The 24,162-nt window shown below is 41.5% G+C and overlaps 1 protein-coding gene across 1 annotated transcript in view; it reads right to left on the reverse strand.

The window, feature by feature from the left end:
• The window catches only part of EPG5 (ectopic P-granules 5 autophagy tethering factor), a 55,077-nt gene that overhangs the window by 22,305 nt on the left and 8,610 nt on the right, over positions 1-24,162 (reverse strand). The window contains exons 4-23 of the mRNA XM_065747105.1: positions 23,804-23,940; positions 23,120-23,227; positions 22,368-22,441; positions 21,095-21,203; positions 19,922-20,036; positions 19,212-19,362; positions 18,250-18,405; positions 17,731-17,888; positions 14,654-14,808; positions 13,229-13,369; positions 12,980-13,144; positions 11,985-12,107; positions 10,147-10,406; positions 5,967-6,107; positions 4,703-4,847; positions 3,678-3,875; positions 3,016-3,126; positions 2,184-2,303; positions 1,425-1,591; positions 1,040-1,267 (exon numbers count right to left, since the gene is read on the reverse strand). Of these exons, the coding sequence (XP_065603177.1) occupies positions 1,040-1,267; positions 1,425-1,591; positions 2,184-2,303; positions 3,016-3,126; positions 3,678-3,875; positions 4,703-4,847; positions 5,967-6,107; positions 10,147-10,406; positions 11,985-12,107; positions 12,980-13,144; positions 13,229-13,369; positions 14,654-14,808; positions 17,731-17,888; positions 18,250-18,405; positions 19,212-19,362; positions 19,922-20,036; positions 21,095-21,203; positions 22,368-22,441; positions 23,120-23,227; positions 23,804-23,940 (2,962 nt within the window). The remainder of the gene's footprint in view (positions 1-1,039; positions 1,268-1,424; positions 1,592-2,183; positions 2,304-3,015; positions 3,127-3,677; positions 3,876-4,702; positions 4,848-5,966; positions 6,108-10,146; positions 10,407-11,984; positions 12,108-12,979; positions 13,145-13,228; positions 13,370-14,653; positions 14,809-17,730; positions 17,889-18,249; positions 18,406-19,211; positions 19,363-19,921; positions 20,037-21,094; positions 21,204-22,367; positions 22,442-23,119; positions 23,228-23,803; positions 23,941-24,162) is intronic.

The raw sequence follows: 24,162 nt of genomic DNA on the forward strand, positions 1-24,162 counted from the left end.
CAAATTACAGCCAGTGAACATCTCTGGAATATTTTTCACATGTGAATAAGAAGGATTTATCAGCTCCCTTGTTTATGTAGTGCATACTGACAGCTGGGGCGAAACACTTATCAGCAGCTCAGATGCTGTGTGTCCAACCCCCTCAACAAGGGACTACTTTCAAGTTATCTTTTCCATCTGTAGTTTCAAGGAAAATTCAGACACTGTAACACTGCTGATATTTCTTAAGGTATGCTTCTCAAACCACATGCCTGTGCAACAGGAACATGCACTCCTGTATTCATAGAATCTTAGGATCACCAAGGTTGGAAAAGACCTACAAGATCATCCACTCCAACTGTCCAACTATCACCAACAGTTCTCTCTAAACCATGTGTCCCTCAACACAATGTCTAAACACTCCTCACATACCTCTAGGATTGGTGACTCCACCACCTGCCTGGGCAGCCCATTCCAGCACCTGACCACTCTTTTGGAGAAGAAGTATTTTCTAACATCCAGTCTGAATTTCCCGTGGCACAACTTGAAGCCATTTCCTCTCATCCTATCACTAACTACAGGAGTGAAGAGGCCAATCCCCCAGCTCCCTTCAAGCAGTTACAGGGAGTAATAAGGTCTCCCCTCAGCCTCCTCTCCTGTAGACTGAACAAGAGTTCACTAGGTATGAGATATGAGGCTCCCAGGAACAGCCAATTTGCCATTCCTTAGAAGAATGAGCAATGACCGGCTGAGTTGCAGTAACTGAACATCTCCTTAGCCTACTCAAATGTGAGGAGATGCTTTCACTAAGAAGATGTACCACTCTTTGGCTAGCACATAACAGTGCTCAGCTCTGGCACACTTACTGAGTAAACTGTGCTAACTGAATTATGTGCTAAAGCTCCCAGAGAATTCCTTGATGTATTCAGATCGAAGCTGGGGCCCCATTTTGTGTCAAATGTACATATACACTCCATGGCTAAGACTGCTCCATTAGCACAGCAGCTAACAGCTCAGGCAGTTGTTTCAAACAAGATTGAACAGAGCAGGCTTTCCTTACCTGACAAGTTCCTTATGCAGTTCTGGTGAAGTCAGGTAATCCGGCACGCAGCTTGCTTTCTCTGGTGATTTGTCACTGCTCTTCACAGGACTCTCCACTTTAAGTGCTTTGCTGGCAGCATGGTGGAAGTCTGCCACCTCTGTTAAGCGCTGCTTCATTTCGTTCAGTAAGTTAATGTGGGCTGCACTCTGGAAAAATCGTCTTCCAATACAGCCATCTACAGGTAATCTAAAAACAAATACAAGTTCCAAATCAGGACATCTACAAGTAAACCAGCTCTGGAGAAGTTACGGGTAACCACTGCTTTCAGATGACTGAGGCACTTAGTCCAGTGCATGTATGTTAGTGCTGACTATTTTGCAGCAGCCTTTATGATCAGACTCACCCATACTGTGGTCCTGGTCTGTGAAGGTAAAGCAGGAAGAATTTCTGCCAGATTAGAGGCATGAGAGGGTGATCAGCAGGGGTAACAAGGGCCTGGTGCGCCCAGCGATAAATCATGAGCCTCTGAAGTGAAGGTACAACGGGTAGCTTTAGCTGGGTCTGGGCTTTCTGCAAAGAGAATGTTTTCAAACAAGTGCCCTGGTGCAGTCCTCTGTAACAGGTCGTGACAGCTTATCCCAATGGATCAAGCACAGCATGAGAACTCAGCAATTACAAGGAGAATCATTGGAACACATTCACGTGTGTATTACTTATACATCTATAATATCATATAATAATAATCATACAATAGCCCTTAGAAAACAACTCTGTTGCCACTGATCATTACAAAAAAAAAAAGAAAAACGCATGAATCGGAGCACTACTGCAACAAAAAGACAACATCAGGGCTTTTGGTGCTAATCACAGCTCTCCTTCAAAGAGGCAGACGTCCCTATTTTAGGCTTCAGTAAGACTGGTGGTATTAGAGAACAAAGCAGCAGCAGGGAAAAACACGTTCCAATCACAAAAAATAAGTAGTTTCCTTCAAAACACGAAGGAAAGCTTCCATTAGATACATCTCCCCCCCCAGAAAGCCAAGCAGGTAAGGTGTTAGTTATGCTTTTGTCCTGAAATAAAAGAAGTGAAGGAAATAAAAACTGCACAAAAGAGACTTTACAACACAGTTCCCCTAAGAACAGAGAACAAACAGTTCTCTCACCTTCAAAGCCTGATCAGGAGACAAATCATTAACGATTAATTCCCCCTCCACAACTCTGCGAAGCTGTGAATCTTCTTCAAATATGGACTCAATATTTAAAACCATCCATGAAAACCAGACCTGTACAACACAGTAACAACAGAAATACTGATAACGAAGCTGTGGGAGCAGGGTCAGAAAGCTGGCTGCTTTCCAGATTCTCAATAAAAACCTGCAGAACTAGCATCATGTCAAGAAGAGGAAACTGAAAAACAGATCCCTCATTATTTACACGCAAATATAGTGTATAATTTTAAGAAAGAAAGGAGAAGCCAGAGACCACTGATGGAGTTTCACTACACCCCCATAAAAGAACACCTCCTCTCCCACCTGCACTCCATCTCCAGCTGGAGTACTGCAAGGCTTTTCTTTGTTGTTTTTTTTTAAATGCCTGATCAGAAGGACAAATATTAATCAGAAATGGACTGATCTAGTAGAAGAGTCAGCCTTTACACACTTTTCTCTCACTATATGTAGCAAAAAACAACTAAAGATTTGTATTAGTCTTAGCAAATTAATCCTGTTTATACATTCTTGGACATAGATCCAACAAAACTCCTCTGTGGAAGGGAGGAGTACCTTGTTATCATCATGCCCGCACTCTCATTAGTATAAGAAATCTGCAACATTTTGTTCAGCTAAGTTAGAATTTTTTCACAAGAATAGTACAAAGAGAGGCAGGGATAAAGAATGAACAACAGAAAATCTACAAAAACCCATAAAAGCAGGAAAAACAAACTCCTGTGTGTTGCTTTTCCCAGGACTGTTTATGTAATACCACCACAGCACTTACCTGAGAGGAGTTAGCACTGCCCTCAACAAAGGAGGGAGTCACATTGCCTGCCACAATCCAGCTAACAAGAGAAGACAGCAGACCTTTGTCACAATGATAGCCTAAAGCATTCTGCAAGGAAACACAAAACATTTTTTTCCCCTAAGAGGCCTAATAATAATAATTCTTTCCCCTTAGAGGCCTAATAGATGGTTTACGAGCTACAAAGATATCGTGCTGCTTTAACTGAAGTTCCCCTCTCACTCATACAATTAGTTTCCAACCACAGCTCAGCCAGTTACCGCTGAATCCTATACTTGTACCTTATTTCTCATCAGTGAAAAGACTGTTTTATAGTGACACTGCTTTTTTTTCAAGAGATGATGCTCTACAGACACTGCTGAGCATATGAAATGCAAAGAATACAAAATAAAATACTCTGACAGAACTCCTCCAAATGAAATTTGAGTTCCAAATAGATTTTAATTATCAATCAAATATCAGTTATTCCACACATCTTGATCTATTCAGAACTGAATCAAACAGCATAATCACACTGTCACTCATGACTGCAACTGCTCTTGTTGCCTTTGAGGAAAACAGATTCATGGCAAAATCAGAATGAGTAACTCCAGAACTGATCATTTACCCGACAGCCACAGGAACACACCACATCTGTGTACCTTGTGTTGTTGGTAAAGCAGCTTTTGTACACAATCTTCCTGGCTGTACTGGAAAGCAGCTTTACATAAGTGATCCAGTAAGAAGAGTGTTGCCTGGTCCCTGTGCCACAGCTGCTGACTGATGAGGACCTGAACCCAGAACTCCAGTACTGCAGTTGGCCCCACTCCATTAGGTTGGCCGCTTCGGAAAATGTGACTCTGACAAATTCAAGAGTAGAATTATTCAGGAGCTTTCATTCAGTTTGAACTGAAATTCTTATGCTTCAATAAGAATTTGCTGAAGAATCATTCAGCTTGCATGAGGCTATGGGTATGCAACACTCTATACCTATGCAAAAATCTGGGTCTGTCCACTTCAGCCTACAAAAGAGATTCTGCCTGTTAGAGCTCTACACATCCAATGGGATTAGCAAAAACAGATATAAGTTCCACAATAAGCAGGAACCCCTGCAACCTGCAAGCATAGCACTTGTGTCTGAAGTGTTGCCTGAAGTTCCTGCAAGAGCATCTCCCAGAGTAGACAAGTATCTCTTTAGTCCTCACTCTCTAATGATAGTGGGGTTTGGTTCTTTACTGCTGTTTCAGAACACAGAAACGTTTTGTCACGATGTGGCTATAAATTAATGGTCGAAAACATAAATGTTTGAAAACTTTGCATGTGCTCCATTTTTCAACTATCACATGTGAGACAGCAGTGTTCTGTGCCACTTTCCCTTTTCAGAAGCAGTTCTGATGGCAGAAAATCCATCTTCCAGTACGTTTGTCGGGCACATATTGTTGACATGTCATGCACATTCCCAAATTTAGGCAAGGTTAAACTGAAATATTCAGGAAAACAAACCCAACTTTGCAAGCTCAATAAAGAACACTCCGTGCTCTTTATTGCAGAAGTGACACTTTCAGTACCACTGGTAACTTTAAGTATTAACTCAGTTAAATATATATGTATAAAATGTAAATGTACAAGTGTATACACACATGATTTTAAGTATTTTTCCTGCTAGTGTTTTGTTTAATATTCTTACCTGTATCATACTACTGAGCAGCTTAATGTTTTCTCCGTAGCTCACTCCTGTCAAGTGCTGTGTTACCTTATGTGTGACCTGCTGGGTCACGCCTTGAGGGACTCCACTGTCCAGGTGAAGAAACAGTTGGACATGAGACAAAAACCTAAGAATAGCAACAAATTAAATTCCTTTAATTAATATTAAAGTAAACTTAGCAGCATAAGAAACAGAAGAGCTGTTTCTAGAGAACTTAAAACCTGACCACAAAGCACAATTCAACAGCATCAGTGACACCCACACGGTACGATTTTGCTTTACAACAGTGCTGTGAAGTTAATTGCCCCATTTTAACCACATCACATGCACCATACGAGCAGCTCAAAGCAGACTGTACTTCAAGGCTGCTGTACCAGAAGTGAAAGTATCTGGAATAGTAGGACTCTTTAAAAATCTGAGAACTGAACAGTACACAACACAGTATAAGTGCTGAAACTTGGCCGACCTGGAAACTGAAAGCATACAGCTGTGCAGCCAGCAAGTAGTAGCTTGTATTTTCTGCTCAGCTTTTTAGGATAGGCTGTGTTTCCAGGAAACAACAGATGGACTGTGCCAAGTATTCCAGTAGCAGAAGGTTCTGGAGAAGAGCACTAACTCTCTGAAGGAGACTTGTACAGTCTATTCAGCTAAACACATTTCAGACCACCGTGTGGAGTTGAAACCAAGCAGCAGAACAAACTTTGCATCTGCAGTTAATTCTCCTACCCTCTGAAGGAGGTGCATCACAGCAAAGGTGCCCTTTGGGAAAAGTTCTCAACCCACATCAGCACACAAGTCAAGCCCAGGGTTTGTCTGAGAGTCTGCCATGTGCTCCAAACCAAAAGCACATTACGAATTTACCAGGACAAACAGCTGAGGCCCAGCACTAGGGAAATTTGATGCTCATCTTCCCAGCAGGGACACATTTAGATAGTATCAACTGCTTTACTTTCTCAATCACCTAAAGCAAAGAGTATAGCTTATATATATGTCAGTGTTGCTCTTCACAGCCCCCTTCTGTGGCAAAGCAACGTACACTGGTGTTTGCACACGATGTTCAAAGGAGATATTTCCACCTCTGCTTTCTCAATTACCAGCCAAAAAGTAATTTGGTAAATAAACCACACGTTCTTCCCTGTCACATGTCACATTCTCACTAAACACAAAACCCAGAAAGAACGACACATTTAAGATTTACTTCCGCTGGTCTTCAGCAATAAACACATTAGGAATGTATTGTACTCACTGTTCATTCTTCAGGAGATAATATTGGCATGAATAAAATATGGGTAAAACTTTATCCAGAACATGGACTACTGTTCTCAGGTATCTGGATTGGACAAGTACACCCAAAAGAGGAATCCCTTCAGCACAGAACTTCTCAATGCTGGAAAAACAGAACAACAACAGAAAAAAAGGAAGAGCATGTTGACTACCAATAAAAAGGGACAAAGAATGTTGGGTTTTCGTTGTGAAATGAGACATAAAGACATTTATATATTTACACAATCTTGGAAATCCCAAGGAGGTACATTCACAGCTTTTTACTTCAACTGAAGAAGTTACTCAATAGCTGAAAGATTTCTTAACTATTTCCCATCTTCCGGGGAACATATGTGTATATATATATATACATAAATACGTACACACACATCTATTCGTCAATGAAGAGAGGAATCTTCACCAAGTTTGAAACAATTATTTAAAGCTCACAGTTTTTGCCTAACCTTGCCAACCAGTCTCTCCCTCGAGGCAATGACACCATCTACAGAGGGAGTTTCATATTACCTTGACCATATTGCCTTGACATCGCCTTAGAATAGGTGATCCTTTGGACTTTTTTCTCCACTCCCTACAGATGAAGCCCAAGCATTACCTTACAGTTCATGCTACAGTTGCAGCTAGCTCTGGTGAACTCTAGCCCTGATGTCCAGGAAACTCACTCCTGAGCTTCTTGGCACACTGCACTTGGCACAAGTCTTAAATGCCAGATTCTGCACCTGGGATGGGGCAAACCTGGCTATTTGTATAGACTTGTGGATGAGAAGCTGGACAGCAGCCTTAAAGGAAGGCATCTGGGGGGTTCTGGTTGGTGACAACTTTAATCAGAGCAGCAGTGTGCCCTGAAGAACCAACTATGCCCTGAGGTGCATCAGGCCCAGGGCTGCCAGCCAGCAAAGGGGATGGACAGTCCAGCTTTATGTGCTGGTGCAGCCTCACCCCCAGCACTGTGGTTCCCAAACCTGTGCCCAATGTCAGAAGGACATAAAAGTACTAGAGTATGTCCCAAGCAGAGCTACGGAGATTGCGAAGGGTAAGAAAGCAAGACCAGGTATGAAAGGGTATGAAGAAAGGTTATGGAGGCCAGCTGAGGTCCCTTGGTTAGTTCAGCCCTGAGAGGAGGAGGCTGAGAGGAGGACTCACAGCACCCATGAGGGGAGCAGAGGGACACTGTTGAGCTCTGTACTCTGGTGAAAGAAACAGGACATGAAAGAACAGCATGGAGCTGTGTCAGGGGAAGGTCAGGCTGGGTAGGGAAGAATTCCGCACCAGTGGGTGGTGGGCATGGCTCAGATAGATTACTTCAGGCAGCAGTCATGGCCTTGAGCTGCCAGAATTTTTGGAGCATCTGGACAATGAGCTTGGATTTTGGGTGGTCCCGTGTAGAGACAAAACAGGCTGGCCTCTGTGATCCCTGTGGGCACTTTCCAATTCATAGGTTCATAAGGTTGGGAAGGACCTACAAGATCATCTAGTCCAGCCATCCTCCTATCACTATCCCTACCCAGTGAACTACTAAATCAAATCCCTTAGCACCTCATCTAAATGCTTCTTGAACAGCGCTAGGGATGGTGCCTCAACCACCTCCCTAGGCAGGCCATTCCAGTGCCTGACCACTCTTTCAGAGAAAAAATGTTTCCTCAGGTCTAATCTAAATCTTCCCCGGCACAACTTGTGGCCATTCCCTCTCGTCCTGTCACTATTTATCAGGGAGAAGAGGCCCACCCCCTCCTCACCACAACCCCCCTTCAGGAAGTGGTAGAGTGCAATAAGGTCTCCTCTGAGCCTCCTCTTCTCCAGACTAAACAATCCCAGCTCCCTCAGATGCTCCTCATAAGACTTGTGCTCCAGACCCCTCACCAGTTTTGTTGCCCTTCTCTGAACACGCTCCAGGGCCTCAATGTCCTTCTTGTAGCGAGGGGCCCAAAACTGAACACAGTACTCGAGGTGCGGCCGCATCAGAGCTGAGTACAGGGGGATGATCACCTCCCTGCTCCTGCTGGCTACACTATTTCTAATACAGGCCAGGATGCTGTTGGCCTTCTTGGCCACCTGGGCACACTGCCGGCTCACGTTAAGCCGAGCATCAACCAACACCAGGTCCTTTTCCCCTCTACATTCTTCAAGCCATTCTGCCCCAAGCCTATAGCACTGCATGGGGTTATTGTGGCCAAAGTGCAGGACCCGGCACTTGGTCTTATTGAACCTCATCCCATTGAGCTCAGCCCAGCTGTTCAGCCTATCCAAATCCCTCTGAAGGGCCTCCCTACCCTCAGGCAGTTTGACACATCCTCCCAACTTGGTGTCATCTGCAAACTTACTGAGGGTACACTCAATTCCCTCATCTAGGTCATCAATAAAGATATTAAACAAGATGGGCCCCAAAACTGACCCTTGGGGGACACCACTCGTAACAGGACGCCAGCTGGACTTAACTCCATTAACCACTACCCTCTGGGCACGGCCCTCCAGCCAGTTCTCCACCCAGAGAAGAGTGAACCTGTCCACACCATGGGCTGCCAGTTTCCTCAGGAGAAAACTGTGGGAGACTGTGTCGAAGGCCTTGCTGAAGTCCAGGTAGACTACATCAACAGCCTTTCCCTCATCTACCAGTCTGGTCACCCAGTCATAGAAGGAGATGAGGTTTGACAAGCACGACCTGCCCTTTGTGAACCCATGCTGGCTGGGTCTGATCCCCTTGTTGCCATGCACGTGTCGTGTGATCTCCCTTAAGATCATCTGCTCCATAACTTTCCCTGATACCGAGGTCAGGCTGACAGGCCTGTAGTTCCCCGGGTCTTCCTTACGGCCTTTCTTGTAGATGGGATTCACATCGGCAAGCCTCCAATCTTGTGGGACCTCTCCAGATAACCAGGAATTCTGATAGATGGCAGAAAGTGGCTTGGCAATCACCTCTGCCAGCTCCCTCAGCACCCTTGGGTGGATCCCATCTGGTCCCATGGACTTGTGGCAGATCAGATGGAGAAGAAGATCTCTGACCGTCTCTGCTTGGATCACAGGGGATGCATTATGCACCCCGTCCCGGACTTCCAGGTCAGGGCAAGTACCCTGTGGACAACTGCTCTGTCTATTAAAGACAGATGTGAAGAAGGCATTGAGAACCTCAGCCTTTTCCTTATCATCTGTGGTGATCAATTCAGGATATTCTATGATTCTATTAAATAAAGTTTTAAGCTACTAGCATATACTCAAGCCCTTCATTTCCCCCACCCATTAACATTTTTGTCTGAGAAATACCACCACTTTTATCTAGGTAGGAGATTATCTGAAATGGTTCCTAGGGTAATAAAGGGTATTCAGAAAAAAATATCAAAAGAGGTTCCTTGATTTTCATTCTGTGCTCAGTTGTGTAAATGCATCCACCTTCAAACCAGAATACCGTCAACGCTGGTCCCAAATCAACCCTAGTACTATGAATAAGCATGTATGCATCAATGGCATAGCCACAGCAGCAAACAGTGGCTAGAGGAAGAAATAGAAGACAATTTGTCTTGGAAGAATAAAGCAATATTATATGAAGTTATTGAGAACTTTTACTGAGAACAAGAGATACTTTAAAAGATCACAGAATGAGAAAATAAACCTGAGGGAGTCTGATTAATCACATCTAAACCATTCCTGTCTCTGCATCTTATTCAATCTGATTATTTCCAAGAGCTTTCCCTGCAAACCAGCTGAAAGTACTGGGAGCAACTGGGAGGTCCGGTAGCATAAAGTTCTTAAATTGATGATTATCAGCTTGAGTGGTTTCCTCCTTGCTGTTTTCTGAGTACTCTTATAACAGCTCAGCTAGGAAGTTGCTGAAAGAGTTGTCCTGTAAGTAAGCGTAGTTAGAAGAAAATATGGTCGTAATTGACAGAAATAATGGCCAGTTTCAATATTAGTTCTAATCACTATTTTGATTTTCATGTTTTGGAAATGGCACTTTTTGAAGTTTGTCAAAAATAAATGTAGCTGTACTGTTCCAAATTTTATGCCCTTATAGACTGCTTAATCCCTTGCATCCCAAGTCATTTATCATCTTCCAACTCACATATAATGTTAATAGTTCCCAGTCCACCATCAGGCAGGGTACTCAGTTACTGGGCCATCCACTTAAAGCAAACCCAGAAAACAGAGCTTACCTGTGACCTAGTGTGGTCACTGCCAGTGCAAGGTAACAGCCAATAGGGATGCCAGCTTTTACAGCCTTCTGGAGGGGGTGAAGCGTGATCAATTCCGTCATGTCAAGCACGCTGTCAGATACAGGAACTGCAGGCCAGCCATGCTGTATGCCATGGTCATTTCTGTGAAGTTTTAACCTCAAAATCAAGCCCCACGCCCACTGGTTAAAGGAACTCTCCGGTGTTTCTCCATAACGAACAATGCTAGCTAAGTAAGAGACCTGAAACAAAGGAGAAGTGACAGCAATGAGAGGAAGCTCATCCGTACTGCAGCACGTATGGCAGCAGTCTAGGAGAACTCAAGCCAGCTTTGAAGAGTTTCTCCCATAAAAATACCATCACACTACGTCACAGCAGCAGAAGTTATTTTTCGGACTCAGCTTGTAGCACCACCGATAAACTTTATTTCAAACCTGTGTTTCTATTATCTCGATTTCCACCTCCTCTCTTCCTTCACCCATCTCTTTTGGTAAAAGCTATCGAACTGTAATGCTGTGCTGAAGCTTGCCATACTAAATATTGCTCTGGGGTTAAATATTTTTACTCCAAAAAGGAAAAACAAAAACAAACACCACACATCCTTGAAGGTGTTTGGCAGTGTTTAAGATATGCAAATGCACATATAACTTACCATCCATTAACAGAGCCTAAAAACTTGCAGCTTCCTCTTAGAGAGAGAGGTTTGTAACACTTTGTAACACAAAGTCTTTATGTAGCAAGTAAACGCCTGTTATCACAGTCTGTCTAGATCAAAAGATTTCAAACTTCATCTGATCTTTAGAAAGAAGTGCACAAGCTCTGACAGATGAGTGTAAACTTCAGATTTATGAGTCAACGAAGACACTTCTTCAATTTTTAGTGGGGATATAGGAAAACTAAGCAGAAATGCTCTTGGTCCAGTTAGCACAGACCCAACAATACAAGTAGCAACCTAGGTTGTAGCAGTACTGGGCAGAGAACTCATCTAGCTGGCACAAGACAACAAAATATAATTAAGTACAGCAGAGAAACATGACAGAAAACAGAGAAAATAAAGAAGTGTCAAAGTGTGGGGAAAAAGAGACTTGGGAAAAATAAAAAAAATATATATTAAAAAAGCACAGGAGTACAGGAAAGGATAAAACACTGTACAGGAAATACTGAGACAAAGCAACAACACAATGCTAAGAGCTCTGAATACACAAGCATCTTGGATTGAAAGTCCAAAAAAGGTATTTTTAACTTTGATCTTTCTAACCTTCCATTCCCCTTCTGTAACTTGGAGCCAAACCTTCCTCAGTCATCAGAGTGCTGCAAAAATCAATATCATAAGTGTTTGTAGGGTGCACAGAGAATGCAGCACTGATCATTAAAAAGCTCCTAAAGAGATAAACACTCCAGTCTTTAAATAAATTAAAATTGAGAACTGGAGACACAGGAAGGATGTCTCCTATTTTTACCAGTTTCATTCCATACACTTTCAATAAGCAAGTGCTGTCCAACTCTGAATGAGCGAAAGATGCTTACGAAGAACAGACTGTAACACTACAGGCTACCACAGGCTAGGTAACAATGCAAAGCTACAAGGGGACAAACTAAAAACTTTTATTTTCTCATACAGATGTTCCACCAGAAAAACAGTATTATTTTCAGACAGCTCTGTGAGCACAGAAGTATTCAGATGTGGAATATTATGATAACAATATCATGACACTGTAGTTCTTAAAAGGAGGATAAGAAACAAAATAGTCTTTATGTCTGATTTTTCTTATCGATTGCTAGCAGTACCTTTTTCCTCTATAGATTTGAAGAAGGAATACCTGTTTAATGCTTTCAGAAAGCAATCCAGCATATGGTTTCTGGGAGAGGTATTTCAGGTATGCTTCCAGGACCATCAATGCAACTTCAGAATGGACAGATGCATCCAGATGAAGAGCATCCTTCTAAAAACAGAATCCAGATTCACATCAGAATTCTGCTTCATTTAAAAGGTCTCCACTATTTCAAAGAAGTATTTTTCCTCCCACACCCAAGAGCTCTGGCATAACTGCTATTACAAAGACATCCCAGTTAAATTTTCCCTCCCATTCATTCGTTCTCATCTGTAGTCCAAAACAGAAAGCAAAAGTAAAGCAGCCTGTCTCCAAGTACTCAAGTTATCAGCACAGCAAAGGGAAGAATTCTGCACAGTCATTACAATACCAAAATGTATCTCTGAACATAAGCAAAGATTTTTCTCAACTTCATTCCTGTTTCTCTTTAAAAAAAAAAAAAGACACTCAGCTTGGATTGAATCCTAGACAGATTAAGCTTCTACAACAAATGTCCTATGCAGTTTCCCAGTCATTTAAAAAATGCTCAAGGCCTTGAAAGCTCTTTATTTAATCATGAGTTTTCTTGCATTGTGAAAAACGTATCTGGATACAATCCTGAAAAAGGCAGTCACACCACCCTCATGAACAGCACCTGCGGGACTCCCCTGTTTTCTGCTGTTGCAGATACCTCCATCAAGTGACTCACAAGAAGTAACCTCTCAGCTGTCCTGTCAGCTATTTCCTTTGTTTGAAGACCAAAAAAAATCCTGCTTGTCTATCAATTTCAGCTACAGCACTACAGGAAACGAGGATAAAGCAAATCATCAGGCAGCAGGCTAGAAAGTCACTGTGAAACTCCCATCCCATACCTTCAAACGTACAGCTACAGTATCAACAGCATATAATTAACTGTTTCCAAATTCAATTACAGTCCCAGGTTGAGTAACACTTTCCCCCTTGGAAACCTACCCAGGTTAAAACCTCCTGGCTTTAATACATACCTGCTCACCCAATCCCCAGTTTAGACCTTCCAAGATAATGCAGGCTAGTTTATTCTCCACAGTGGTTAGACTGTAATTTAGCAACCAGTCCCGAATCAGAGCTATCTCAGATGAAGAAGGTTTCCACAGGTACAAAGGCAGTTCTTTAAACAGATACAAGGAAACCTTTGAGGATAGAAAATAAAAAGCTATTCAGTATTTAGCAGGGAATAGAGGCACTCACTTTAAATGACAGAGGTTATCACTTACCATTCCAACTTTCTCAATGGTCTCTCTAACTCGGTCCAACAGCACAGAAATAATCTGCGTATGGACACTGGCAATTGCACCCAAGAGTTCTCGACCAACTTTTGAAAACGTCTCTCTTGTTGAAAGACTAACGTATGACACCTGAAAAGATGAGGAAAAAGAAATTACTCATTATGGCTGACCTCACATGAGTATTGTGTCCAGTTCTGGGCTCCCTGGTACAAAAAAGACAGGGATCTCCTTAAAAAAGTCCAGCAGAGGGCCACAAAGATGATAAAGGGCATGGAACACCTCCTGCATGAGGAAAGGCTGAGAGGCCTGGGGCTGTTCAGCCTTGAGAAAGAAGACTTAGAGGGGATCTGATCCACATCTATAAATATCTACAGAGCGGGAGGCAAAGGGACGAGGCCGGACTCTTCATAGCAGTGTGTGGCAATAGGGTGAGGGGAAATGGCCACAAACTGAAGCATAGGAAGTTCTGCACAAATGTGCGTGGGAACTTCCTCACAGTGCAGTGATGAAGCACTGGAGCTGCACACAGAGGTGGTGGAGTCTCCTTCTCTGGAGACATCCAAGACCCACCTGGACACCTACCTGTGCAACCTAGTGTTATGGTTTTATGATTTCTGTTGTATTATTGATATTCCACATCATAACATCATGTGGTGTATTGGAAGTTAAAGAGTTAATGCTCCAGCTGGGAGCTGCTTTGGCAGGGGGGTTGGACCCTATGATCTCTGGAGGTCCCTTCCTACTTCTACAGTTCTGTGATACTGTGGGTCGAGAGGAGGACTACTAAAATGGTCAGAAGGCTGAAGCACATCTTCTATAACGAAATGGTGAGGAAACTGGGCTTGTTTAGCTTAGGGAAGGGAAGGCTCTTCATTGTGGCTTCCAGTACTTGAAGGGAGTGCATAAACAGGAGGTGGAATGACTGCTCACATGGGTTGACAGTGATAGGACAAGGCAAAATGGTTTTAAACTAAGACAGGGGAGATTTAGGTTAGACACTAGGAGGAAGTTTTTCTGTCAGAAATTATAAGTCCAGAAGCAAAAACAAAGACCAAAACTAAGCATATAAAAAACAACAAAAACAAAAGACGCCAGCACGCTATACAAGGAATTTTAGAGCTACAAGTTAAAAAAAACAAAAAACAAACAAAAAAAAAAGTGGTTTTGTTCATGTTCCATTCTGGCTTAGTCTGTAAAAAACACTGCTCCAAAAAAAGATAAAAGAAACAATTTAGAATATTTTATTGCAGTACTAAATTACAATCCTCAGAAGAAGGACTATCTCAGGTCTTTTTTTAACTACAAACCTACAGAAACCATGAATGCTTCATGTTCGAACAGACACAGCTCTCACACATACAAAGAACAAGAACACCTTCATCCCCTCCCAAATGCAACAGTAGTATTTCTCACCTCATAGATCTCCAGAACAATGATTTTGACAAAATCCTCATCAACATCAGCCCGTTTGCTTTGTGCCATCTGAGCAAATGTGGTGAGCAGACAAATTTCTTCTGAGCAGTTCATTGACTGGAGGTACTTTTCAAAACTTTCAAGGTGCTGTGGGTCTAGAAAAGTCACATAGAGGGCATGTTTTAGTAAATACATAACCAACACTTCTAGCCAGTTCAATCCCAGAGAAGGAATCAGTTACAAAGGGATTATCACCAATGGAGGCCTGCAGGTCACAATACTCTCTTCAGAAACGACTATTACCACTTGAGAGTAATGCACAGTGAGTGCCTGTGATCCAGCAAGCATTCATCCAAAGTGAAAGCTCAAATTGCTCCAAGAATAGCTGATTAATATTACTTTACTTATGCTGTGCTGCTCACCCACAGGAAGAGCTGCCCGAGGCTTTGTTTTTCAAAAACACTGTCATGATTTCAGCTTCCATGACACACTGCAGCAATTAGTTGACCAGAGGAAGCATCCTGTTTTCAGTCAGTCACATCCAAGAAAAGACCAAAACTAAGCCCACTCAAGCTGAGCAGAGAGACTCATATCAAGTCAAGAGACTCTGCTAATTTCACAAAGCATGATTTCAAGCAGCAATTAAACTAAGGAAATCATTCTGTGCTGATTACAAACCAAAACACAAAACATCTGGCACTGGGCCTAAGATACGCTTTGGAGTTACAAGGAAAGATCAGTTTTTAAAAATCTTCAAAATCAAAGCACACGTTGAAAGCTGCACTTCAGCTGTGAGACAGTTTACATAGCAGCCTGTTTCCTCTGAAGCAGCACACACCAGCAGGAACAGCTTACAGTGATCTTATCACAGCAGCTGAATGTGCTGCAGAGGCACTGTGCCCTATGTGAACTCCAAGCTGGCACAGGCATGCAACTTGCATGCTTGTGATTAAACAGATCCACTTAGGTTAGATTCTGTATCAAGTCCTTTCAAGAACATTGCAACTGTACTTCCATCTGAGAAGATCAGACTGCTACAGCCAGTGCACCTTATGAACCACGTGCTGGAGAACTGTGCAATTCAATAGAGTTTTTCCATACAGTAATATAAACTGCACTCTTGACAGATACAGTCAAACAAACAGCTGATGTCTCACTCACTCATCTCCTTATTTAAGGGGAAAAAAAAGACTCGGTCATTACTGTATAAAAAGGTATGGCAGAATAAGCCACAGAACAGGGAAGGGATAGAACATGAAAGCAACAAATCCATCAGTGACAGCAATTGTCACATTAAAACTTGCACACTTCATTAGGTACAGACCAGCTAAAGAAGAGGGCAGGGGGCCGCAGACAAACTTTATAGAAGACAGATAAACATCCTGGTAAATTCATGAACAGATACTAAAAACAGAAGGCAAAGAGCTGCTGAGTACGTATGCAAAGTATATGCTCTGCAGAGTCCTGCTTAAGCAACACCTTCCTCTCCACTGTACCTGGACTTCATGCACTGCAGTCCTGCATGCTAAACTCATTAACTCCCACTGAGTCATATTCTGGGAGTGAGGGGTGCAGACAAGGAACAGGGAAAGAAGAGACTCCACCTCATCACCTCACAGTAGAATAGTGACATTCCACCAATATCACCAAATGGGGTACACTCATAAAAGAATGTCTTTGTCATCGTCTATTAGGGTACATATTATGGGAAAGAAGTCAGTATCATATTGGTGTCTGTAAAAATGAGCTATTTGAGAAGATTAAATGGATTTCACCAGAAACTGTTGATGTTCTCTGTCTGGACATTCATGAAAAATAACAGCATGCTGCCATAACTGATTGAGGAGAAAGAAAAGGATAAAAATATCCAGCATCAGCACATGGGGGACTTTAAAACAAAGTTAGTAAGAAGCAATACAAAGCTTGAACAAAAAAATTAAACAAAAAGTGTTTTGTTTTTTTTTATTGTTGCTGCTGCAACATCATCATATTAAATTCTCTTTCCTTAAGATGCAAAAAAAAAAAAACAACAACAAACAGTTGTCACTGAAACTGAATAACCACAACTGATTAGCACACTAGCAAGATCAGTACTTCATAAAATATACACACAGCTACAGAATTGAATCCCTCTCGCACTCTGTATTAATTGCCCTAAATGATAGCTAAGCTGCAATCAGAGCTGAGACACTTTGTAGTTTCTCAAGACCACAAGTCTCTTCAGGGTTTTTTTGATGCGCTGAAAGTTATCTGGACTACCAGTTAGCTGAGAAGTAAAACTGACAGGCAGTGAGACTTGCCCTTCCCCAAGATAACAAAGAGGTTGTGGAGTAGGGAGTAACTGCTTCAGTTATCTGTCTCTCTGTTAATTGAAGTGTTTTCTCCTGAAGAAGGAAAGGTGGCATTAAAACTGGCTTCTACACAACTCTGCTACAGTTAAAGCTTGCACGATGGCTGGTAAGATCAATATAAGATGAAAGTTAAAAGAGAAAGGAGAAGTATATAGGACAAAAAAAAAAAGCATCTGTACACATTATCTGTAGCTGTGGAAGATAAGCAAACATCCAACAACACAAACTGCTGAAATAAGAACTATAAAGTTTAGGAAAAGATTGAGGACTGGGATATTTACATAGCTAGCAACAGCTAAAGATTCAACAGTCTTTCCTGCTCAGCCTACTGCAAGGGGGTTGGACTCAATACCAACCCCTAAGATTCTGATCCTAACAGTCACAATAAATAAATAAATAAATAAACAGCTCGCAAAAATCCAAGTGATGCAGAATTCAGTATTTCAGGATCTAAATCACTCTCTAAATGCTGCTGAAGATGGAACTTGACATGAGAACACACAAGATGGACCTGCTGCATGGCACTCTTGCATCTCTCTGAAGCAGCCAGGACAGAGAGAAAATTCAATCCTGTTAAAACTGCCCAAGATAATTCTGAGGCCAATGCTGCTGAAGGTCATGCTGCAGAAAGTATACTCAACAGTGGAACCTGCAAAGAATTAAACCTGTTGCTCATGCAACTGAAACTGTATCTGTTACAACCAGTTCTGAGAGAAGAAATTCTACCTTCAAGTCTCTGTTTGCAGTCAGCAGGTTGCAAAGTAGAGCAGAGCTTTTCCAGGTTCTCACACTCTGCACAGTGCATGACAAAGAAGAGCTTCCAAAGCATGTTACTGGACAATGTTCCATAAGGCATCTCGGACATGAAGAGCCAGACTCCCAGCCTGTTAGGTTCAAAGAGGCAAACAGAAAGAGTTTCATTCTGAGAAATCTCAACTCAAAACCACAAGAACACACTCCTGCCATACAGTTAGGAAAGAATTAGGAATGTGACTATGTGTTTTAGTACCTGTAAGTTTGAATTAACCTTTATCTGAACTGAATAAGACTCCGGAGCTTCCATCAGATACTAGAATTCAAGGTGCAATTTCTCCCCATCTTAACTAATACTATCAATGTGCTGAAAAGTCCAGAATATTACAGCCTTGCTTAAACCACAAAGTATCTAAACCTACTGTAATTACCAGTATCAAAGATCTCACTCCTCCAAGATGAAACCAATATGGGCCGCACTGGACAGCTTACCTTTTTGCCTTCAGAACATGTAGAACAGCCCTGAAAAATAGCTCATCAAACTCCAGCTGCAATTTGTCCACAGAGTATGGATGTCCCATTGATCCATACTGTTTATTGCCACTAACGTACTGGGCCCAGTGGTCACTCACATGACAAAGCGTCATCCTACACAGCAGAACAAAGTTGTAGAGATACTGTTAAGCACATCATCACCACATAAAACACAGGCACATGCAGCTAGACCCTGGTCTATTTACAGAGAAACATATTTAATGCTGTCCACTGTTTTCCAGAGACTGAAATGCAAGTAGAGCATTCTTTTAATTCCTTGCTTCAGAGACAGCCTAAAATTCCTGTCTTATATTTCCTTGGTTTTGCAAGCAAACAGTGTATAATATTTTGTTATATCACATTAATTTGCATGTCATCTTTCAAGTATACACTATGAAATGGCAGAGCATGCAACAAAACCATGCAATATTAATTACGTTAGGTAATTTAAGAATTCACTCATAGAAGCCAAGTGAGTGCTCAAGGTTTAAAAATAAAGAGCAACTTTTAGCTTACAATGACATTTGACAGTGCAGCAATTAGAAAACTTTCAAGGCACAAATATAAAAAAAACAAAACCACAAACCAAAGCTAAAAGGAATTCTAGATTATAAGTGCAAGTAGTGCGATCTATAAGAAAGGAAGATTAGAGAACTTTTGCTGCTGTTCCACAGTTCACCAGGTTCTCTTCTGTACCTGCAGCATTTAGATCGTGCAGCTCCTTACCTCACAGTGAGCTTTCAAGCTAAGGACTCAGGGATTTCAGATAAACAGATCAGCTAACCCTAAACTGACTAACTCTCAGAACAAAAACAAACCCAAACCAGCTCTTGGCTAGCTTATTTACTATGGAAATCTGAATTTTAAACCAGAATGTATGACAAAGATTGAACTGTATCACAGAGAAGAAATTCCCTCACTTGATCAGCTGACCAATTCGCTTCACAAACTGTCGGTATCGGGCTCTGTTAAATGTTACTAAACCCACAGACAGGAGTTCCACCAAGGAGTTTGCAAAGGCAAAAATCTTCATCATTTCCTGGGAAGTCGTTTTTTCAGGAAAATAAGTACCTGAGACCAAGACAGAAAAAGTTAAGTCTCAAAAAATATGCATGAATTCTGGATTCCTATCTTCAGAAGCACTCAAAGACTATTTTCACTGTCAGCTAGAGATTTAACTGAAATTTATGCCTCCTTTATGAAAAAAACAATGAATACCTGTTAAGTATGAAAGTACAAATAGTCTATGCAGCTTATAAAATTCCAAACAAGCAGTTGATTCACGCAATTCTCTACAGATTTAACATGAATGAATAAAGAAATAATTGGAGAATAGTCACAGTAAGTTACAGCTCACAGGCAAGAAGGAAAAATTACCTCTGAAAGCATATCTATGAGGATAAATCCTTAGAAGACAATACTAAGGGACTCCAGTGTTTTGCTTGCTACTATTGCTGTAATATACTAAGTTATCCCATACAAACATCACACATTTCCATGCCATCTATTTAGTCTGTGAGTTCTTGCACGTGTTCACTGTAACTTTAAATTAGAAATTCATATCACACAGCAGTATTCTTGTCTTTTGCAGCCATTAATACAATTATCATAAGAAAAACGTCTGTTTTACCTGCAGACTTAAAGCCAAGGAAGTGCTGAAACAGTTCGTGAAATGGAAACTGTGACAAGAGAACAATCAGATCATCCTCCAAAAGCAGAATCCAGCTTGTTTCGGGGTCTTCGTCCTGCAGATTAATTCAGTCAGTTTCACTAGCTTTCCAAAGGAAAAAAAAAAAGCACAGCAAAACGGCTGCACAATTTGTACTAATTCCAGTTCACTTGAAGGACTAACATGAAGTATAATGAAACTGTCCTTCCCACATACATAAGCTCCAAAATTCCTGGCTGTGCTTGTGCACTCATCAGCTAGGAAACAGAACTAGAAATGCTTCTTTCCAGAATCACAGAATCATAGAAACACTCATGCTGGAAAAGACCTCAGAGATCATCGAGTCCAACCATGACCCAACCATACTGCCCTCACTATAACAAACCTCTATCTAACCTAAATCATGGCCCTGAGCACCACATCTAAATGGTTTCAAACAAATCCAGGGACGGTGACTCCACCACCTCCCTGCAGAGCCTACTACAGTGATGAACAACCCTTTCTGTCAAGAAAAACACTGAACACAGTACTGGAGGTGCAGTCTCACCAGTGCCAAGTACAGGGGCAGGATGACTTCCCTAGTGCAGCTCACCGCACCATTTGTGATCCAGGCCAGGATGCCATTGGCCTTCTTGGTCACCTGGGCACAGTGCTGTTCTCATATTCAGCCCACTGTCCATCAGCACACTGATGTCCCTTTCCATCAGGCAGCTTTCCAGCCACTCCTCTCCAAGCCTGTAGTCTTGCCTGGCGTTGCTGTGACCAAAATGCAGGACCTGACATTTGGCCCTATTCATACTGTTAATCTCAGCCTATTCATCCAGTCTACCCAGGTCCCTCAGTAGTGCTCTTCTCCCCAGACATGGCTTATGAAGAGCAGCACTACTCAAATGCATTATTTCCATGCAATAGCCCCCTTAAATTTTTCTCCATCATTATTACTCATTCCTAGAAACTCTATTCTCTACCATGATTATCTACCATTACATCACAGAGACAAAAGGAAAGTAATTATCTAAAGTTAATAAGATAACACTAAACTTGAAAACAGTATCTTATTTACTCCATTTCACAAGATCAATATAGTGAGGCTACATAAAAGCACAGAAAGGAAGAAAAAGTCATTTGCTGCACCTCTTCTCCTCCTTCATCTACCAGTGTCCAGTTTCCAGATTCTTTCCCAGAGGAAGAGGAGCTTTTCCTTTCATTTGGTTTCATATGGCACATGAAGTCCACCCGATTTCTGATTTAAAATAAAAATCAAGTTTAGAGAAATTAGAAAATTAAAAACACTGAATTTCATTATCTTTTCCTTAAGAAACTGTATTGGTTTTGATTGGGACACAGTTAATACTCTTTACAGCAGCCTCTATGCTGCTACACTTTGTAACAGCAAAGAACAGTGCTGATAACACATCAGTGTTTTAGTTGTTGCAGAGCAATGCCCACACAGCATCAAGGACTTTTGTGCTCATGCTACTCTGCTAACTTGAAATGCCAGGACAGCTGACCAACAGGAGATCCCACAATGTACAGTGCCATGGTTCAGATATAAATGCTGGAGAAAAGAAGGAAATGGCTCTATACCTACCTGCAGGTAAGTATCAAATGACAGGGAAGTATCAAATGAATTCCTTATTTTGTTGTTTGTAGGTACTGCTCAACTTCTGCTCTACTTATTGATTTGTCTTTATCTTAACCCACAAGTTTTTGCACTAGTACTTTTTACCCTTCCAACTACGGGGGAAATAAGTAGCTGTGTGAGTTTAGCTGCCTTCTGGGGTTCATCCACACCAGAGAAGACAATCAAAACAAATTAAACAACAAGAAATTAATAAGTATGTAAAACAACAAGACTTGTGCAGGTCAGCTACGCTATACAACTGTTGAGGCTGCAGAAGCCGACACCACATCAGTACACTGAGCTACCACAACTAAAGAACTTCCAGGAAAGAACTGCTTCATATCAAGTCAGCTCCAGTTCCATGTCAGACTTCCTTACATCTGGGACACTACTTTTAAGACTCATTGTCATATAAATCCTCAACCTCCCCAAGCACTCTATCCATATTTTGAAAAGAGTGAAAAACAAATAAGGAAACATAACCAGCATTCACACCAATTTAGCGAAGACTTTATTCAAGGCCATCTGTTGTAGAGACGGCACTCTGAACAAGTTGGAAAAGAAAAGCTAAGTTGGCCTTCACAGTTATCTCACAGTTAAAAGCATGTGTGCAGTGGGAGAATGTACTGCCATGACTGTACTTCAAGGTGAGCGAGTTAAAATCTTCAACTGTAAATCTCTTATTTGTGCACTTTCAGGGCTGTGCAATAAAAGATTTTTGATCATAATGTTTTGTACCCCTCAAATCAGCAGAATTTTAAAAAGCTTTGTTTTCGTACTTACTTAACAGGAGACATCAGCAAAGCAAGAGATTGCATGAAATGAAAGACACCTGATGGGTTATCCAAGACTTTGATCTGCAATTAAACATAAATTAAAATAAAAATCTAAGTTACAGTCCAAGTAAAACAATGGGAAAATCATTTTTAGGCACGAAATTCACATTCTGAGTTTCACATGTTCCACTAGGTTCTTGTTCAGACTGAAAACTACTCATAAAAGACAGCTGCAACATCCAAGAGGTGGTGTTGCCATGGCACAATACTGGGTCCTACTACAAAGTATTTATGGGAAGGACTTTAAGTAAGGACAAAAAACATCACGAGGACCACAAAAGAACAACTTCCTTCCCTTCCCATATACATCTTGGCAGCAAAGGGGAAGCCAGGAGTTGAGCAAAGGGGAATTTACAATGCTACCTCCAATTACTCTTTCACTTCATTGTTTGCCTTTTCTCTGCTAGCACAATTGGGATCTTCTCTTATGGCAACATTTCCACATATTTCCCTCTCTGAAACAAGAGTTCTGATGCCTGTGGATATACGTGCTCCTCATAATCCATACAGTAATATATGTGCCCCTTCCTCGCTCTCAAAATTATCTAGCTAATAAACTTCACAGGGAAACACAAGTTTCAAAAGGCAGGCTGAACAACCCGTTCTTCTTCAGCCCTTGGAAATCACACACAGAGGTGATTCCAATCTCACCTCCCTACCATTCCAGCCTTCGAGAACTAAAGAATTAAACATTCACACCTGAATGAATGGAACAGCCCATTCACCAATCCCAGCTGGACAACGCAAGATGTGGTTGAAAAGGAAGAGATGGTCCCCAGGACAGCCAATTCTTTGCAACACTGAAACCTAAAGGAAAAAACATAGGACTGTTGTAAATAATTTTGAGGTTCATTCCTTTGTAGTCTTGCTAAGTAAAATAATGCTTTTTTTCCTTTCTCCTCTCACATTTTCCAGTATGTCTCAGTTTTCAGAACAACTCACAGTAGAACAGTATTTAAAGTCTGTTTGCTTGGCTTATAAGCCACAATGATGATCACGCTTTATAGTGCAGAAAATTAATTATAACTGTACTAAAAACTTATTTCTCTAAAAATAAGCAAGACTAAAGTTTCTAAAAACGCTGATCACAATTGCAAAACAGATAAAAGCATTAATCAATAAGCACTACAAAAAATAAGCTTACGTCCAGTGCATGCAGGGCTGGCTGCTCCTGTCCCAGCCCTCATTGCTACAGCTTCATGGACTTCATCAAACCAGGGAACTCATTATAATTCAATAAGGCATTCTGTTCACACAGTAGCGTAAAATCAACAAACTAGCTGCTTATGGTTCAGCAGGAGAAACAATAGCATCTTCAGAAATAGCTCTAGAATTTGCCCCATGCACTGGGTCTAGCAGCTCTACCCGTGCTTACTCCCTCACCAGTCTCTGCAGCCACATGAGAAGGTCACTCTGAAACTGAGGATCTTCAATAACTCTGCGAGTGAAACTGAAGAGAACACTGATACATTCTTTCAGGTGACTCAAGTCAGAAGAAAGATTTTCAGACTGCTTTGAAACTGCAAATTAAAATAAATAAATAAACAAACAGACAAACAAAACAAGAATTGAGGAGCTTTCATCAACATTTTTCAGAATAGTAGAGAACAGAGCTATTCTGGGGCTATACAGAAAACCTCCTCTTCCCATATAGAGATACCAAGGCATTTCAACAACAGCTGCTTGTTAAAACTGACAAAGAACACTTACTAAAGCAGCAAACTTTAATCTTATAATTAAGT

The sequence above is a fragment of the Cyrtonyx montezumae genome, unplaced genomic scaffold, assembly GCF_038088225.1.
Source record: "Cyrtonyx montezumae isolate F1298 unplaced genomic scaffold, pur_monq_1.0 scaffold_41, whole genome shotgun sequence".
NCBI classification, from domain to species: Eukaryota; Metazoa; Chordata; class Aves; order Galliformes; family Odontophoridae; genus Cyrtonyx; species Cyrtonyx montezumae.